A 19,176-nucleotide genomic window follows, 5' to 3' on the forward strand; every position below is an offset into this window, starting at 1 on the left:
CAGAACATGATCCATCCCCAGATAATAGAACTCGTAAGACATGCTAATACCAGCTGTTACTCTGCTTCTCCAAAGCTCCGCCTAGTCATTTGTTAGTCCATATTGCACTATTTTTTTTTTAAAAATAATATTGACTGGCTGGAAAAATGTTAACCTCTTAAGCATGTGTGTGCAGCTGTGCCTCTCCTTCTTCTCAATTGGCCAAGTGCTGCTTCTACACCTTGTGCAGCTTGCAGAAAATGAAGGCACACCATGCTTCACTGCTCTTGAGTTCTTTGTCTCCTCCGCTTTGCGTTAAGGCCTCCTGAATTCCTTCCCTCAGACCGTTGTGACCCGCATGACAAGCTCTCTGTTAGTGCTAGACTGGCTTCTCTGTTCATGGGGCCTCAGCTGGCTGAGTATATGCAAGATGGTGTAAGCACAGTGGTGGTCAGACAGGGTGCCGGTGGCATGGCTCGCACCTCGGACCCCGTTGTCGGCTGGAGCGGCATTGCTGGCTGTACCACCGGTGGAGGACGAATGGTTGGTTTGGGAGGAGGTTCGGAAGTTTGTCCTGGTCCCCGTTTTTTGGTCCTCCATATCTTTCGTTTTGTCATAGTTCAGCACTTTCCATTGCTGATTTACTGCCTGCCACCGTTTGAAAATCCGGTAAACCGAGGGCCCTTCATGTATTATTAGACCTGGAAGGAAGGCAGAAGAAAAATCAAGGGAGACTTTAGAGAGAAGCTGGAAATTCAGCACAGCCTCAGTCCAGCTTGCTGTCTGCTTAGTGGCCCATGAACTCAGTGTATATTCTATGATAAATCAAGGCTTTTAATTACTAACAGATCACAGGTCCTTCTGCTCCACCAGACCACCTCAATTAAACAGATCATGGTTTTATCTCAAAGGGTCTTACGTGCAGGAGGATGGTTTGTGCCGCACAGCACAACCATATCCATTCACCAACGTACCATTTTGGTTTGATCCACCCTACAGGCTGTTTATCAAGACTCACCTACCTGAAAATGCATGAATGTGGGAATGACTGGAATCTATGTGCTATTGGCAGCCTTTGGGCTAACACTACACATAGATGTAACTCATATCTAGCTGCATACAAGGCAGTGGGTGTCTAGTGCCTGGAACCCAGGCGCTGGGATTCAAGACATCTTGGCTCTATTCCTGACTGCCACTGACTTGCTGTGTGATCGCAGGCGAAGGACTTAACTTCTGTGTCATGGTTATGGCATCTGCAAAAATTAGGAGAAATTAAACCTATGCATCTTTGGAGAGTGCTTTTGTTTTGACAGATACAAACATGTACAGAGTGCAAATGATTCATCACTGACTTTGCACTATATTGTGTCTTGTACGGGGAGCTTGTTGCTGGAGTCCATCTACCTGCACACACAATATATTCTAGATACACCAAACCAGAATCATACAAGGATATAAGGGAAATGTACTCTAGTGGTTAGAGCACTAACAGACTGTGATGAAAACCCCTAACTTCTAATCCGAACTGTTTACTCATTCCTGAGGCATTAGGGAGGTCAGTTCCCCTCTCTCTGAACCTCAGCTATGAGGTCTGTCAAACCAGGATTGTAAAAATACTCAACTCTCTTTCAGGAGGACTGTGATAATTAATTACTTAATCTTCATGAATCACCTGGAAGATAAAATTTGCAACGTATGTGCTAAAGAGTAGTAGGAGCATTGATACCATAGAGAATATCATGGCATAAATGCTTTTCTAGCTAGCTTAAAAAAGATGTAGATGGATTCCTCTCACGCTGTACTGTCACATCCTACTGACCTGGGGGTAGAAAGTGTAGCACCTCAGACAGACTGGCCTCGGTGACATATTGTAACATTCAATAAATAAAATTTCAGTCTCATTCTGAATCACAATTTAAAGCAGGATATTATACAGCAGTAATTCATATGACCCTCCAAATCACACTTTGTTGGATAATCAAATGTACAGCGATTTACCCATTACACAAGCACAACAGCTGTAAGTATTCCAGTGGACAGACAAACACTCAGCCAGGCCAGCACCTGGATTGTTTGTTTTTTCGTGGTACTGTTGAATTGCACCAGCTGGGGCATGATCAAGATCTGACCAGGATCACTGGTGCTCCCAGCTGGGAGCAACCACAGTTTACCAGCCCCCAAGCTGTCACAAGAATAAATGCAACAGCAAAGAATGAAAGACACGTGGCATGAGAGTCAAAAGCCAAGTTTTCACTGGGTTTGTAGCCCTAAGTACTGATTAAAATGACTTCACTGGGGCTACGTGTATACTGGAGAGTTTTGTAGACAAAACTGGGGTTTTGTAGATAAAACTCAGATCATCTATGCACAAAATGCATTTTGTCAATAGAAACTGTCAACAAAAAACCCATGTAGATGCTCCGGGGGCCCTTTTGTTGACAGAGCAGATCAACAGATTGAACCACTTTTATGTGTAGACGTGCTCTGTCAACAGAAGTTTTGCTGGAACATCTCTTCCAACAGTAGCTTCTGCAGACATACTTCTAGTGTAGACCTAGCCTATGCACACCATTGCAGAAATACTCATCAGTAGAAGTGTGCTGTGGAAATAACACGAGCGTATTTATAAGTATACGTACAAGTGCAAGACCCTTCAACTCCTGTGTGGTAAGAAAGAGCTCACCTATTATAAGCATTTGCTTGTTCTTTGGACACTGGTGCATCACAGAGCGATTGTTCCAGAACAATAGCCAAACAAGGGACAATGTGCTTTGGGGTTTTCCCCAACACCATGAACAAGTCGCCTCACTGCTAATGGGCTAGGCCAGGGGTGAGGCTACCCACTGCTGGCTGTAGTGATCAATCAGAAATGAAAGGGGAGGGCTTCCACATGCCCTGGCTGGTGTGAGAGCTGGAACACAGGGACTGAAGCTTGCAAGACTGGACAATAGGGGCTGAAGGCCAGCCAGAATCCAGGGGGATGTGTTTGTTTCAAAAGCCTGTTTTAAATAAAGCATTTGCAGATAAAGGAAAAAAAAGCACTGTGCTTTTTCTAATTTTCCAACGTACTTAAGAACTTGGTACAGAATATTGGGAACACTTAAATATTTTGAGGTGCTCTTCATTGTTATACTTAACATGGGAACACGGTGCGCGTGGAGCTGAACATCACGAGCGAGAAACGATATAGTACCAATACTGATGAACCACACCTCAGCTGCTTTGCCTTCTGTCCAGCACTCCCTCATGCTCTCCAACATCCTAGGGTGCTCAGTTGAACATCAGTGTGCTCTCTCATCGGCTCAGCTCCTGAAGTTATAGCAAACTGGTTGCACTTTCTGGCCTGAGATGTAAGGCTGCAGCCAACAGGTTATTGGAACAAATCTGCACTTTGAAAGCTCACCTTAAATTCCAATAGGCAGCTAGGAAAAGGCTGGGAGAAAGGGTTGACTCCCAGAATGAACTTGTTTGGACTCTCATTTACTATCTCATTGTAGATTGGGGCGGGCAATAATTTTTGATGGGGGGGCCATGCCAAGACTTTGGTAAGTGGTCAGGCAGTGTACTTTTCTCTAGAGGGGGTGCAGGGTCTGTGTTAGCGGCATAAGACCATACCCCTTTATTATTAAAAGGTAACACAAGAATTTTTCAAACTACCCTCTTGAATTAGACTGCTCAATAGTAAGGGTGGTAAGCTAATAAAAAAGGGTTTATAATCCCCGCTCCAAGCTTTATGCTTGGGCGAATAGGTCTGATTCCATGGAGGACGTTTTTCAGCCAAGAAGAAAATACCCAGTTTGCACTCTTCGACCTAGGGCTTAAAGTGATGCTACACGGTTTGGTTGTTGTGTTGACCGATCCCGTTTTTACAGACAATTCTGACTTAAAAATATTCATATAAGAGCAAAATAACTTGTTTTCTTCTCTGTTTGCCAGGCTCTAAATTACTTATTGATTTCACAGCACCAAGCTCTGGAAACTGTAAAATGAAAAGGGGACTGAGCAGAGGGGCGGAAGTAATGGTGATTCATTTGAAACGGTGAATACCAAGAAAGAGCAAGAGTCAGTCACTGAGTGTCTAGCAAAACTATTATGCGTCCATGAGAATAAACTTGGGTTAAAATCTAACTTAAATTCCTGCAGGCAGCTCCAAAGACCCTCCTCCCTGATGTGCCATCACTCAGAGAACCCTTCTTACTAACTGGGACAAATCCTCCCAATTCAAGGCCTTGTCAAGCTGGAGAAACCTGTAGAAGAACCCAAATGCTCCCTGTATTGCTTAGGAGCTGTTCCATAAGGCAGAGCAGGCAGGTGAGGTTCGGAACCCTCAAGAAGCTGGAAGGGAGAATTTTGTGGACCTTAGGATAGCCTTGGCTGCTCAGTCTTCCTGCTCCTTGCATTACAGCATGCTCCCTTCTGTTCCCTACAAGGTGCTCCTTTCAAAGTCTCCCTCTTTGGGGTGGGAATCACTGACTTTGCTAGAAAATCATGTTGCCGCTTCTGGCCATTCCAGGAAGCCCCAATTCTGCAGCGTCCACAAGGCAGGACACCTGCAGAACCAGAGAGACGGCAGAATTGTTACTTCCATCTCAGCTTTCATAAGGGAAGAACCTGGTTTGACTCCCATTTCCACCCTAAAAAAGCATAAGACATTATAACTATCAGATTGGTCTAGGTGAGCTGAGCCTACCACTTCTACAAAGAGCTTCCTATTTCTCTTAAGTCTTTTCTCTGCATTACAAGAAGGTTTTCCTACTCACTCTCTTGTTGACTTATTATTGGACTAAATTATGTATTCTATTCAGAATCTCAATCTAAGCTCACCAGCATGGTGTCTGAGCACAAGCATGGACAAAGAGCTGTGTCAACTGAGACAGAGAATACTCATTTATTATGTCACAGTGACTAAACATGAGCTCTATGTCTCACAACACAGATAAACTCACCAATGGCTAGGCAGCTGGTGTGCTGTGACTGCTCCCCACAATCACAGAATCACAGAATCACAGAACACTAGATCTGGAAGGGACCTCAAGAGGTCATCATGTCCAGTCCTCTGCTCTCACATCAGGACCAAGCACCACGTAGACCATCCCTGTCAGATATTTATCCAACCTGCTCTTAAATATCTCCAATGACGGAGATTGTATAACCACCTTAGGCAATTTATTCCAGTTTGGCATCTCATTCTGAGCTTGTTCTTTCCCTTTTTGTTGTATCAACAAGCTGGGAGGGGCTGCAAGTGCTTTGGAGGTAGGGTTATAATTCAAACTGGGGAAAACAAACAGGACAAACTGGAGAAATGGGTCTGAGGCAAATAGGACAAAGTTGAATAAGGATAAGTGCAAAGTACTCCACTTAGGAAAGAACAGTCAGTTTCACACATGCAAAATGGGAATTGACTCCCTGGAAAGGAGTACTGCAGAAAGGCATCTAGGGGTCAAAGTGGACCCCAAGCTAAATATGAGCCCACAACAAAAAAGCAAGCATCATTCCGGGATGCATTAACGGGAGTATCACAAGTGAGATAGGAGAAGTTATTCTTCTGCTCTACTCTGCATTGGTTAGGCCTCAACTGGAGTACTGTGTTTTCTGGGCACCATATTTCAAGAAAGATGTGGAGAAATTGGAGAAGGTCCAGAGAAGAGCAATACAAATGATTAAAGGTCTAGAAAACATGACTTATGAGGGAGGATTGAAAGAACTGGGTTTGTTTGGTTCGGAAAAGAGAAGACTGAGAAGGGGATGCGAGAACAGCTTTCAAACACCTAAACAGTTGTTACAAGAAGAAGGGAGAAAAAAATATTCTCTTTAGCCTCTGACGACAGGACAAGAAGGAATGGGTTTAAATTTCAGCAAGGGAGGTTTATGTTGGACATCAGAGAAACTTCCTGTGAAGGTGGTTAAACATTAGAATAAATTGCCTGGGGAGGCTGTGGAATCTCTATCATTGGAAATATTGAAGAGCAGGTTGGATAAGCCGTCCTGGGAGATGAGGCAGGTCCTCCTGGGATTTCATTCTGGAGAGATTCAAAAACAGGCCTCTGACCAAGTCATCCTCCCCTCCTTGAATCCCTTTATTTGCTGAATCAACTTCAAGCTCTCTCCCGCCCATTTCCAAACCTCCTTGTTGCTCAGTCCTCACTCACCCCTCTGCTCTCATCTCATTTAGCATCTCCTCTCACGAGCTGTGATCTTCCATAGGTTCTGTCTTAACTGCTCACTGTGCCTTCTTCTCCCCACTCCCATGCTGTGCCTGGAATAACCTCCAGCTGTCCAGGAGGGAGCTGAACTCCCTCTCCTCTTTTTGTTCATCCCTTAAGCCCTTTGGGGGAAGTTGTCACAACCACTGATGTGTCCTGCTGGGCTCACAACATATAATAGGAGTCTTGTCTGGTGCATTGGTGTTTGCCTGAGCTGGAGGGTGACCTCCTCAGGACAGATTTGCAGGGTTTGTAAAGTTCTGTGTTCTTCAGGGTGCTGTGTCAATTGTCATTAATCACTTTCCTGCAGTACAAAGAAAGCTGCTCGCCAAGCCTTGGACAATGAGCGTCAGAGTGCATGGCTTGGGATGGAGATGAATGGATGAACCTGTCAGGGGTACCCCAACGCAGGGTCAGCTTTTCAGGTGCTGCTTCGCACTCATTCCCTAGGCTCTGATGGGATATAGTCACTGGATAATAATCCAGGGCAGATCAGGTGTTTGTGGGGACTTTTCCTTTCCTGCAATGACTTTGAGTTCCGAAGTAGCTCCTCCACGAAGGCTCAGACAGCACTGTGAACATGGGGTTCCCGACCTTGGCAGCTGCCGTCTCTAAGCCACCTGCCCTCGCTCCTTCCCCACTGTGAGCCATATGGCTGAGCTCTGTGAACTGCAGGTCCCTTCTGAGAGGCCATCACACCAAACGGGGAGAATATTCCTGACCCTCAGGCCTACCCTGTTCAGCTCGACACTGGGAGCAGAGAGAGTACTCCAATGCATCAAGCTCTCAGAAGGTTGCAACTCTTCCTGCTCTGCAAGGAGAATGCTCATTACACAGACAGTCCCGTGCCCGGCTGGGAGGAAGGAGTCCAGGTCTTTGCATTCAATCCTCAGAATGCACTGATCTGAGTGGGTGGCCTGGCAGACAGACTGGGAGAGGTTCATGTGTGTGTGTGTGTGTCCCCTCTGGGGGAGGTTTGTATGTGTGTGTGTGTCCCCTCTAACTTGCAGGCTGCAAGGGAATAGTTTCCAGGCAAAGACAACATAACAGCTTGCAGTTGTCTGGTGCCCCCCAAACTGATTCATAAATTACACACCCTGGGAACACTTTCTCCGCCACTGAGCTGTTGCAGCAATTAGTGGTAACCGACACTGATGTTTAGGATGGGAAACTAAGAACATTTTATCCCACGGAATCCGAAAAGGGACTGGAGAAAGCAAATTGGAATCACGCCCCTTGGACTTTGTGCAGGATGCCAGGGCTAGCAGCTGCTTGAGTGAGATGTGTCCAGGGAGTTGTCATGCCCGTAACTGGTTAGGTGCGTGGTGTGCCAGCGCATCTGAAAGGCGGCACATGAACCACCTGGCACCCCTTAGGACCACATATGGGGCTAAGCGGTTCAGGTCTGGCTTGAAGAAGGAGCTGTGCCAGGGGAGTGGTTTCTACTGCTTCCTGGAGCAAAAATACTAACAGAGGAGGTGTGGGTGTGTGTAGGTGTGCACGTGTGTATGTGTCTCCACCAAGTTTTGACGTAGTCCAACCCAGATCACACTAGCCCAGCATGGTTTGGCTGAAAGCAACAAAGTCAGCTCGCTGAAGAGATTTAATGGACACGCAGCAGCATGCACTACGACTACTGGGAGCTGACTCACACGAACACAGAGTTGGGAGGCCGCTTCTTCAACCTTGACCCACCTGAGCTACAAGCCAGGGCCTATCCTCCTCCGACCACAGCACAAGTTTCAGTATTGTTCTGTTCCTGGCTGCCAGCTCCCCTCTCACTCCCACTAAAATAGATAAACAAACAAACCATAGACGGATGCCTGGCTTTAGGTCTAGATGACTCTATTGGGATACTGGGAAATGAATGTTGTATGCTTCAGGGCTCTTGTACTCTTGTGATATTTAATCCACAGGACACAATAAAGCCACAGATTAAAGGGCAGCATGTAGCTATACGGGCAGCAATAAACGAGATCTTTCTTGTAGCAAAATGAGAAAACATCCAGGAAGAATGACTTTATTTTCACAGTCTCACAAATTTCCTCTCTCTCTCCCTGCCCTGTAAGCTTGAGCACACTCTGTTCTACCCACAGAAAGAGAGTTTGAAGACCTGGACTCTGTTCCTGGCTCCGCCAGTAACATGCTGAGGTGCCATGGGTAAAGACCTGTGCTGTGCCTCAGTTTCTCCATCTGCAAAATGGAGACAACTTTTCCTGCAAACTGTGCTGGAAGCTTTGTTTGGGACAGAAGTTCCTTCCATGTGGGTAAAAGAATAAAAAACCCTGAAAACATCTCAAGTTTGCCTCTTTCCTGCTTTTGTCTCGGACTTACACTGAAAGGGCTATTCCAGCCAATGGACAGAAGACTTTCCAATCTTTTGGAAGTTAGCAGAGACTTTATACGCCACCAGTTTATTTAATCATTGCTCCAAACCTGACACCAGAACTTTGCAATGAGTTTATGTACTTGTAACGTACTGATAAAGTTTTAGATATTAGCTACTAAAGGATTGGCAACAGTATGATAATTGGGTAAGAGCCGAGTTAAACACATTGATGTGGCTGATCTCTTGGGATTAGAGGAATCCTTTGATTAAATTGATTTGTAATAACCACCCCTCTTCAATTTTAGTGTGTAGCTGATTAAATAAGTGCTGGAATGCCTGAGATGATGGCATTTCTGACTTCTTTTTAACCAGTTTGACAAGACAGATGTTTACATTGCTCTCCTCTTTGCTGTTTTCACTGTACCTCAGTGGGTCACAGCTGAGAACAGCAGGTTCAAGATAGATACTAAGAAATAGGGCAAACTCACCCCAAACTGGGGGCTATTCTTCTGTCAGATATACTGAGTCAGTAACAAAAGTAAACACCCTTTTGCTTTTCACTTTTGATGCTACAGGTTTACATTTTGCAGTTCCCTTATGGCTTGGAGTGGTGACCCTAGACTGGCCAGGTTCTATCTGAAGTGAATTTCACTTCCTATTCCCTAGGCTCTAGCCCACTGCAGCAATGCTTGGGTTCATAGCCCTAAGGGTAGGTCTACATGGCAGTAAGTTTCTATTTTGAAATAACTATCCTAGTGTCTACACAACACAACACAAAATAATTTCAAAATAGCAGTTGGCTTATTTCAAAACTGGTAAGCCTCATTCTACAAGGAATACTGCCTATTTTGAAGTAGCTATTTCGAAATAGGTGCTGCTAAGCCAGGCCATAGAGCTTATTTCAAAGTAAGCCATAGTGTGTCCAGTTGCGCTATTTCAAAATAGGCTCTATGAGCGCAGACAATGTATTGCGAAATAGCTAAGTGCTATTTCTAAGTGTAGTTTAATGTGTAGCAGCGTTATTTCAAAGTATTTCAGAATAGCTATTCCAGAATAGTTTATTCCAGAATAAGGCTGCTGTGTAGACATACACTTTGAGCCATTAATCCCCTCCCAGCCTGTTTATATGAATGACTGGTGAGAAAAATTCAAAACAACCCATTTCTAGTCACACAAAAGCTTGCAACTATCCTGCCATGGGACTCAAAACATACTTCACAATGACCATTATCCAGTGTTATGTTAGCACAGCTACGCCACAAGAGCTCGAGATATTAGGCTTATAAAGAGGAGATACCGCTCAGCGCACTGGACGTATCCAATTATATTTACCCAGTTGGGAACTGGTCTGGGGATCAGGACCAGGCTAACTTACTACTTTTTTTTTTCCCTGTTAGGAAAGATGAATGACACAGTTTTGCCCAGAAATTGCCTTTATCATGGATCAGTTCTACTGTATCATGGGGTGTGCCTAGAGCTTTGCAGGTAGATAAAGTGACGGGGCTTTGCCTGAGGAGCTTGCAACTGAACATAGTAAAAGATGACAATAAACAAAAGTTTTACTCCCTGCTATGGGCTGTGTTGCTGCTGCTAAATCCATGATGGATCCTGTGCAGGAAACTAATAACCCAGGCTTCATTTTCAGCTCCTCAATTTTCCATCTCAGAAAGAGAGATGCTGGTTCTACCTTTTCAACCTTGCCTCATAGCTCAGGTTTTCTGAAGCTCTTGCTGCATTTTTTTGCTCTCCTCTGGACTCACTCCAACTTGTGCAACATCTTTCCTAAAGTGTGGTGCCCAGAACTGAACCCTGTATGGCAAGTGAGACTTCATCAGGGTCAAGTAAAATGGGAAAGTTACCTCCCTTGCCTTACATCAAACACTCCTGTTAATAATACCTCACTGTGCTGGCTTTGGATAGCAGTATATTGAGCACTAGCCTGCTAAATTCAGGGTTGTGAGCTCAATCCTTGAGGGGGCAATTTAGTGATCTAGGGCAAATAGATTTTTTTTTAAAAAGGGGGGGATGGTGCTTGTTCATGCCAACAGGGCAGTGGACTGGACTTGCTGACCCCTGAGGTCCCTTCCAGCTCTATGAGATGTGCATTTCCATATCCTATCCCAGAAGGGTGCAGTTGTTGGCCAATATGTTGGATGTAGGAGCTGTGACATTTCTGATTCAGTGAGTTGGCTTCTCTTCCTGTGTCTTCAAACACTGCAAGCCACATAGGAGCTGGAGCATGGCCTGCTTTTGGAAGGATAGGACCTATGCTGTTGGTAGCACCAGCATGGTCTCTGCAGGAAGGTGAGCGATGCCTCGACAGATGGCTTCTGGCTGAGATTAGATAAACTGGAGCCCATTCCCACAAATCTCCCATCAGCTATTGGTGCTGCTGCCTGTAGCCTCTGGGGCTTCTGGCTGGAAGGCTGGCCCTACAAACCACTAGGACTCACTTGTGACAGGTCTCCACACCAATGGCATGCAAAGGATGACACCATCTCAGGGCATCTGTGAGGAGGGACAAGAGTTGTATTGATCTGGCCCCTCTCTCACCCCTTCTGTCCTCAGCAACGACCCTTCTAGCAGCGAAAGGAAGGATGGCACCAAAAGCAGCCCTGCACCTCCTCGTTGCAGCTGGAGATGAGTCCCTGTTCCCAACCTATCTGCTGACCTGTGCCAAGTGGTATCTGAGTATGGAGTGGATTCTTCTTCCCATCTCTGTGCTCTCTCCCCCCTGGCTGCTGTAGATTTTTGCAGCCCTACCCCACCCCGTAGCTATCTGGCAGGCATCAGGACCCAGCGGGGGACAGCAGGGGAGGCTCCTTTTGCAAAGAATCATAGAATCATAGAACACTAGGACTGGAAGGGACCTCGAGAGGCCATTGAGTCTAGCCCCCTGCCCCAATGGCAGGACCAAGTACTATCTAAACCATCCCTGTTAGATGTCTATCTAACCTGTTTTTAAATATCTCCAGCAATGGAGATTCCACAATCTCCCTTGGCAATTTATTCCACTGTTTGACCACCCTGACAGTTAGGAGCTTTTTCCTAATGTCCAACCTAAACCTCCCTTGCTGCAGTTTAAGCCCGTTGCCTCTTGTTCTATGCTCAGAGGCCAAGAAGAACAAGTTTTCTCCTTCCTCCTTATGACACCCTTTTAGATACCTGAAAACCGCTATCATGTCTCCCCTCAATCTTCTCTTTTCCAAACTAAACAAGTCCAATTGTTTCAACCTTTTTTCATAGGTCACATTCTCTAGACCTTTAATCATTCTTGTCACTCTTTTCTGGACCCTCTCTAGTTTCTCCACATCTTTTTTCAAGTGTGGTGCCCAGAACTGGACACAATACTCCAGCTGAGGCCTAACCAGCGCAGAGTAGAGCGGAAGAATGACTTCTCGTGGCTTGTTCACAACACACCTGGTAATGCATCCCAGAATCATGTTTGCTTTTTTTGCAACAGCATCACACTGTTGACTCATATTTAGCTTGTGGTCCACTATAATCCCTAGATCCCTTTCTGCTGTAGTCATTCCTAAACAGTCTCTCCCCATTCTGTATGTAAGAGGTCTCTGTGTGGGGACAAATGTTTTCCAGAATTCTGGAATGCAATGTACATAAAAGTGACTCCTTTTGAATAAAACAGCTGGGTGCTCAGACGGTATCGGTAGTGATGAGCCCAACTCCAGACCCAACAAAGAGAGCTCAGAAGTAGATACAAACTTGTCAGGTCAGGCCCACCTCAGCTGACTGGTGCTGTGCCTGCCCAGTGGAGAGCTACCAGCCTTCCAGTAATCAAATTCAGCATGAGTGTGCTGCAGCTGCAGAAATGCCTTCTGGGGAATGCACAACAGCCTATCTGCTCCACACCCTGACTGAACAATCAATACAACATGACATGCAAACAGTTTAGTCCCTTCAGAAATGGGGGTGGGGGCTATGATTCTCAGTGCTGGAGTGCCTCACTCGTTCCTTGTCTATGACGTAAACGTGTGACTGCCTTCTGAGCTGGTGAGTGACAGACAGACGGTGAAGGAGTGTTTTTTTTTTAAAAGGAAGACATGACCCAATGGTTTAGGAGCAGAAGACCCGACTTAGCAGATCATTGCCCAGAAAGGCTGATACTAAAACAGAGTGGACATGCACCCTTTATGGATGACACGATTGCACAAAACAGGGATTGTTGCCTCAGCTGCAGCACAAGAAAGGACTTCAATTGCTTATTTATATTCCAGCTGCCTGGTCACTGGACAGGGCCTGAAACTAGTCTGTGACTGGGAAGGGGTTTGCTAGCCCCAGTCAGCCACCAAGGGAAATGTGCATTGGAGCAGGGGGCAGGTCTGTGGCTGGACCCCGCATTTTAGTGTGGGAGCCGCCAAAAGGAAATCAGGAAAAAACACTACCCTGGTGGCAGGATGATGCTGAATTGCTCAGCATGCCAGGAACTCATACGTAAGATATCTGCTTCCCTTCTAGCTCCATTCAGTCCAGAGCATTTCCCAGATGTGCCACTCTGTCCAACAAGGCCCCTGTGGGGTTATACTCCTGCCCTTGAACTGGAGTATTCTCCAACAGCACAAGGAGGAGATGGACAAGACGGAGGTTCCTCATTAAAATTCCTGAACACTCGACCCTCCCACTCCCAATCTCCTTCGAGACAGGGCACGTAGAGGGGTAGCTACAGGAATGCTGTCCCACTTCCCCTCAGTTATGTTTTGCACACACAAAGACCCAAGCACGTATATTATCCTCTTAGAGAACCTATTTCATACCGAGGGAAGCAACAGAGAAAGAACTTATGCAATATTTCTGGGAGAGAGAGCACACACTGTGTACAATTTGCTCCAACATTCTGCAGCTAAATCGAAACACGGGACGATACCTGCTCTACAGCTGCCTATGTGATTGGTGAGTAAATGCCTTTCACTTAAAGATGATCTAATGGAAGCAGCTCCTTGCAGTAATATATCCCCCTATTTGCCTCATGCACACACATACTCTGAATGACAAGGTTGAGCATCCTCAGCCCAGTGAGACCCTATTCTCTCATCCTGCCTGAGAGCTCTATTCTGAGCTTCTTCGTTGGGAAAGCCAGCTTGAGCAACAGGTTACGATTTGCAAAAGGGTCAAAGAGAATGAGATGCCAAACTGCAATTGAGTATCCTGGCCTCATTAATCCTTCTTCTCCAAAAACCACTGGTATGCCATGGTGGGTAGTGCACATATTTGGCACCTCCCCTAAAATTATTCCCACAGGCCCTAATACCTTAGTGACTCTTTTCACCTTGCCCCTGACAGTACTTGCGTTCTATGCATGCAATATATGGGAACTTTCCAACTCCATCTAACCAGGCATGGGCAGGCCACCAGGCTCACCACACACACACACACACACACACACACAAACACAAACTACTCCAGTCCTTCCCCTCCTTAGGCAGTGCGTTGCAGCACTCACAGTTAAAATGAAAGCACATTAGCCTTGACAAGAAACCTTGAGTTGTGATGGTCTCTAGGAAGCTCCATTAATTACGGTTCCCATCATCCCCTGAAAGATCAAATGCCGTGGATCAGGTTTAATTGGCTATTGATTTCTTCTGTTATTACCTGCGGTTGTGCAGAGATGCCGTCAGATGTAGTGGATGCCTCCGATTTTTCTTGCTGGCAGCTGGGATTAAAAGCAGCGGGTGCACGCTTCCTGACCGGTGATGAATTGCCACAGCTTGCCAACAAAAATCACTGGCGGGATGAATGGCTGGACTTTACTTGTAGTCTCCAGTGCTACTGCACTGCAGAGCAGCAGTTGGTGTGAAGGCAAACACCCCCAGGGGCCAAGGGTCAGGCAAAGGGGTGAAACTTCTAAGAATGTGAAGATTTAGTGCTTGTAAACATGGGGAGTGACAGCAAAGAATCGGAGAGAATCACTGAAGAATGCTTGCACCTGGCAGAACTGGCAATTCCAGGCGAGAGCCCACACATAGCTCAGCCAGCGCCCCTCGCTCCTAACCAACATGCTGCGGCTAGTCTAGTTCTGTCACACAGCAGGCAGCTGAATTCCACCCCCACCCTCCAAGTACACTACATAAATGGATGCCAAGGACAACTCACGATCTGCTCATCAGCTTCCCCAAACTCCATTCCCTCTTCAGCAGCTCTGTTGATATTCTTCCTCTCATTAGGTGGTGACACTCTTCATTGTTTAACAGGAGATTATGGCCAGTCCTCTGAAACCACGCGCCACTGACTGTCCCTCACTGCGCCTTAAAAGAGCAGGAGATGACCCCTCCCCACAAATACCATTTAATTAATAGCCAGGTACATCTCAGGATGCATGGCTGAGTTCTACTCCGCTCAGCAGTAGGAGACCCAAGCTGGCTATTCTTGGATGATTCTACGCATAACCCAGAGGCTCTCAGACCACTAGGGAGAGTGAAGTCTGGTTTACAGCCTTAGGTAAGGGTGCATGTATACTTACTGGAAGATTGACCCAGTCAAGGTTCATCTTCTGAGGTTTGATTTAGCGCACCTAGTGGGGATGTGCTAAATCAAACCATCAGGATTTGACAGTCGACCCCTACACTGCTCATTCACATGAGGTGTAACGGAGGATGACAGGAGACAAGTATCAGAGAGGTAGCCATGTTAGTCTGTATCTTCAAAAGAAGCAAGAAGTCCTGTGGCACCTTATAGACTAGCAGATATTTTGGAGAATAAGCTTTGTGGGCAAAGACCCACTTCACCCCCTTCCCACTCATGCATCTGGTGAAGTGGGTCTTTGCCCACAAAAGCTTATGCTCCAAAATATCTGCTAGTCTATAAGGTGCCACAGGACTTCTTGTTGTTTTTGATGACAAGAGTGTTTGTCCCACTGACTTACCCTGTGAGGATGGCCAGATAAGTCGATCTTAGATACATCGATTCCAGCTATACCATTGTCATAACTGGAATTGTGTATCTAGGACTGACTTTCATGTCTAGTGTAGTGCTGCCCTCAGAGACAGGCAGCTTTTAGCTGAGGCAGTGGAGGTTCATGGCATTAGGCCCTAAGGTCTGCAGGTGCAATCCCACTTGCCAGGTCTGTCGGCGTTATGTATTGCTATCTATCTATCTGTACGCACCCATGCTCAGCCCTCCCTAGCTCTGCTCTGCAGAATCACCAGTCTTCTTCTCACTGCTCCAGGGGAATGGCTAGGAACTGGCAGCCTCCCTCTTTGCAGCTCTGGGGCTCGCTCTTGTGCCCTTGTTGTTTGAGTGAAGGTAACTGGATAAGAATGTGGTGGGAGCAGTGAATCTGGTGAGCTACTGCTGGTGCCCATCCGCACATACCTGGTTCACATGGGAAAATTTATTGCACACATGAGATGGTGCTGGAGAATCACTGTAAGTGTACAGGGCCATACGTGACCAGGCAATCCCACCTTTGCCCATGCGCTGCCTTTGCCACATGAATGGCCAGCTAGGGGCTTAGTGCAGAGCAGACGAGGCAGAGCTAAGGAGGCTGCACGACATGCTGGCAACAGAAGGAAGGCATTAAACGGCAACTCAATAGGTATAGAAATGTTGGCTGTTCAGGTGCTCTGCAGACTGGTGCTTTTTCCACCCATGGATATTCCACGTGTACCCAGGAGAGAGGCTGCTGTGGCCTATACCTACAGAGCTCTGCAGCCGTACCTGCCCTGTGGTGTTCCACACCACAGCGGGCAGTTTGCACATGGAAGTACTGAGAACCCAGAACAGTTTTAAATAAGCACATGGGACACATCTCTATGGCTTTTAAAAGGCCGCTCAGGATACGTAAGGACAACATTGTACCCCCATGAGAATCAATAGGAACTGCACAGGGCATTTCGTTCCCAGAATGCCATTGTATAATAAATATTCTATGTTTCAAAATCCAGACAAATATTGCAAATCCAGACATATTCTATGTTTCAAAATCTGTCACAGGGGAGAACAATAGTCGCAGTATGTACAATAGATCCTATGGAATGTTGTACGTAGGTTGAAAACCCAGCGCACTGATACGTGCTGTGGTTGCCAATGGGATTGTTCACTGTAGCGCACAGAAAGTGCTACTCAAATATTAGACACCCCGCCACCTTACGCTAATTGCTGGATACACAACAAAAACAACCTCCCTTATCAAAAAGAGCTTATGATGTTTGGGCTCTTACAGTGCCAGCTATGGTGCCCTCTGAGCACTCACCACAGAGACACATGAAGAAAATGGGGAGAACGATCAGATATTGGCTAGGGTTGGTGGAGGAGGAACCCTCAAATGCTAAAGGAAATGTGGTGTCTGGCTATTCCTCTGGCCCTTCATTTATCTTCATGAACCAGCCAGGATTGTCATTCCTGCTTTGCAACAGGGAAAGTGAGGAACAGAGGGGCAGGACAACAGGCTCAAAAAGTCACACAAAGAGGTTGGAGCAGAGGCAGGAGATGAACCCAACACTCTCAAGGCCCACTCTAATGCCTGAAGGGAGAGGCCTGTGCCTGGACTGGAGAACAATAGAAATGAGCGTATCTATGTAAACAAAGCTAGGTGTCCTGCTGGAGTCTCTGCCTTGAATTGCCCCGACATGAATTTCTGTCCCACTGTGTGGACAGGTGACAAGGAGAAGCTGCTTGTCCTCAGCAGCTCCCAGTCAGGCCATTGGACGGCCCATAGGGCAAGGAAACCCAGATGGCAGCAAATCCTAGTGGAGATCTCTAGCAGGCTGGCAGTGGGTGTTCCATGGGAGATGTCAGCCATGTTGGGTGAAGGACCTGGCAGGCCATAGCCTTGTCACGCGTTAGGACGGATGGGCTGGGGTGGCCGTGAGAAGCAGAACACGGGAAGCGGACGTGCCGAGGTTACGCAGGAGTCTGTGTGCTGTGCTGATTAACCTCACGTCTCTTCACAAAGTACTGGGCCGTCACCGGATGGGTCTGGGTCCCCTAGCCATGGGCAGAGGAGGATGCAAGTCAACAGCATTGGACCAGGGAGTATGTGTAACCTCACTTGACCCACCACGTTCAACTTCAGCCCCAGTCCTACTCCCAGGGGCAAATTCCCCTCCCAGTGGGTCTGGGGAACCTCACTGAAAACAATAAAGTTGCAGGGTACCAACCAAAGAGAGTTTGTCTCAGTGCTTTTGCAGTGAGGGACGCCAGCAATTCCCAGCGTAGGCCTCACTTGTCACTTGGTTTAAGACAGACTTGAGGAAAGTATGGCCCTGACTCTGCTGCTAAACACCGCCCTCTTCCTGTCACTGGAGCAATGGCATACTAGCAGGCTCTACTTGTTGCTGTATGCAAGGATGATATTTATTGATCCCCCCACCCTGCCCACGAAAAACCGATCCAAACTAACCGAGGAGTAGGGGGCATTGCAGTTGGCTTTTTAAAGAATTATGGACATTTATGGAAACTAGAGAGAAGGTCATTGCTGTCTAAGACATCGGGTCTCCACATTTGACATGAGCTGGCTGGCAGGAAGCTGGGAAACCTCCTCCCCTCATTTTTCTGTGGCTCACTGAACTGTGTCCCACAGCCAGTGAAGGAGCTGCTTGCTGCACAGCTGAACCACTGTCAAGCTGGAATTGAAAACCCGGCAGCCCAGGGATTTCTATCACGGTTTGACTTCTTGTAAACCCAGCAGATAAATGGTTAAGGAATGAGCAGCAATGAGCAGTGACTGAGTGGTGCCGGGCAAAGCGGAGGCATCTCTTCCTCTGGAAGCAATAGCTTATCGCCTAAAGCTGACAGCTTTGATTATGGGTGACGTCAGCAGTGATGTAAAGAGGGATGCTTCACAAAAGGCCAGGAGAGGAGGAGAAATTGAGCCCAGCTCCCTGTAAAACAATCGAAACTTTAGCTCCCGTTTGCCAATGATCGGCTCAGCTTTGTTCTCCACAGACCGCAGGAGAATAGTTATCTCCCATTGACAGAAGGGCTAATCACTTTCCCTCAGCATTTCAGACTTATCACAGCCATGACAATCATGTTAACAATATCTGGGGGCCAAGGGCTTTCCATTTCTGTCAACAGCCAAGAAGGTGTGCTGACCCGCAGTGGACCAGGGCTCTTTCTCCTTCACCAATGCCCTCAACAAGGGTGGGAGGGCACCAGGATCTGCCACCATGCTCTGAACTTTGCTTTCCCACATGGATGCCACCTTTTCCTTACAATTGCCCTGATCCCCAGCAGGAAAATGGAGATCCATGTGCATGATGAGTTCAACTCACTCCTGTTCTCCACCACAACTGAGAATGGTAACGAACAGAATGGGCCTGAGTTTTTCACTGGAGGAAATCTCTTGACACCAGAGGAAAGAGCTTAGCTCTGGTGTTAGAAAGTCTGACAGGGCAGGATATGTCCAGGGGGGACATTGCATGTGGGGGATCATAAATGCTGAACTCACTGGAGCATGTGGCCTCAATCTCTTTCGCTGTCACAGGGTTACTCTGACTCATCTCCCTGACTTTTCCAACAGGGCATTTTTATTCGGGGGACTCCTGATAGCATCAGGGGAAGCACCTGGCAGCTGGCTCCCTTTCCACCCACCCCACTGAAATCGAACCTGGCATGGCAGCTTAGTCTGTGTCCTGCTGCTCCTCACTCCAGGCAATTTCCATGGTATTTGGACATTGAGAAAGGCAGAGCAATCGATTATGCTCAAGA

The 19,176-nt window shown here is 46.9% G+C and overlaps 1 protein-coding gene across 1 annotated transcript in view; it reads right to left on the minus strand.

Annotated features, from left to right (window-relative positions):
* Nucleotides 1-318: 318 nt before the first annotated feature.
* MARCHF4 (membrane associated ring-CH-type finger 4) overlaps nt 319-19,176 on the minus strand; it is a 152,431-nt gene continuing 133,573 nt past the window's right edge. Inside the window, exon 4 of the mRNA XM_075001701.1 lies at nt 319-680. Within this exon, the coding sequence (XP_074857802.1) occupies nt 319-680 (362 nt within the window). The remainder of the gene's footprint in view (nt 681-19,176) is intronic.

The sequence above is a fragment of the Carettochelys insculpta genome, chromosome 8 (genome assembly GCF_033958435.1).
Source record: "Carettochelys insculpta isolate YL-2023 chromosome 8, ASM3395843v1, whole genome shotgun sequence".
Lineage (NCBI taxonomy): Eukaryota > Metazoa > Chordata > Testudines > Carettochelyidae > Carettochelys > Carettochelys insculpta.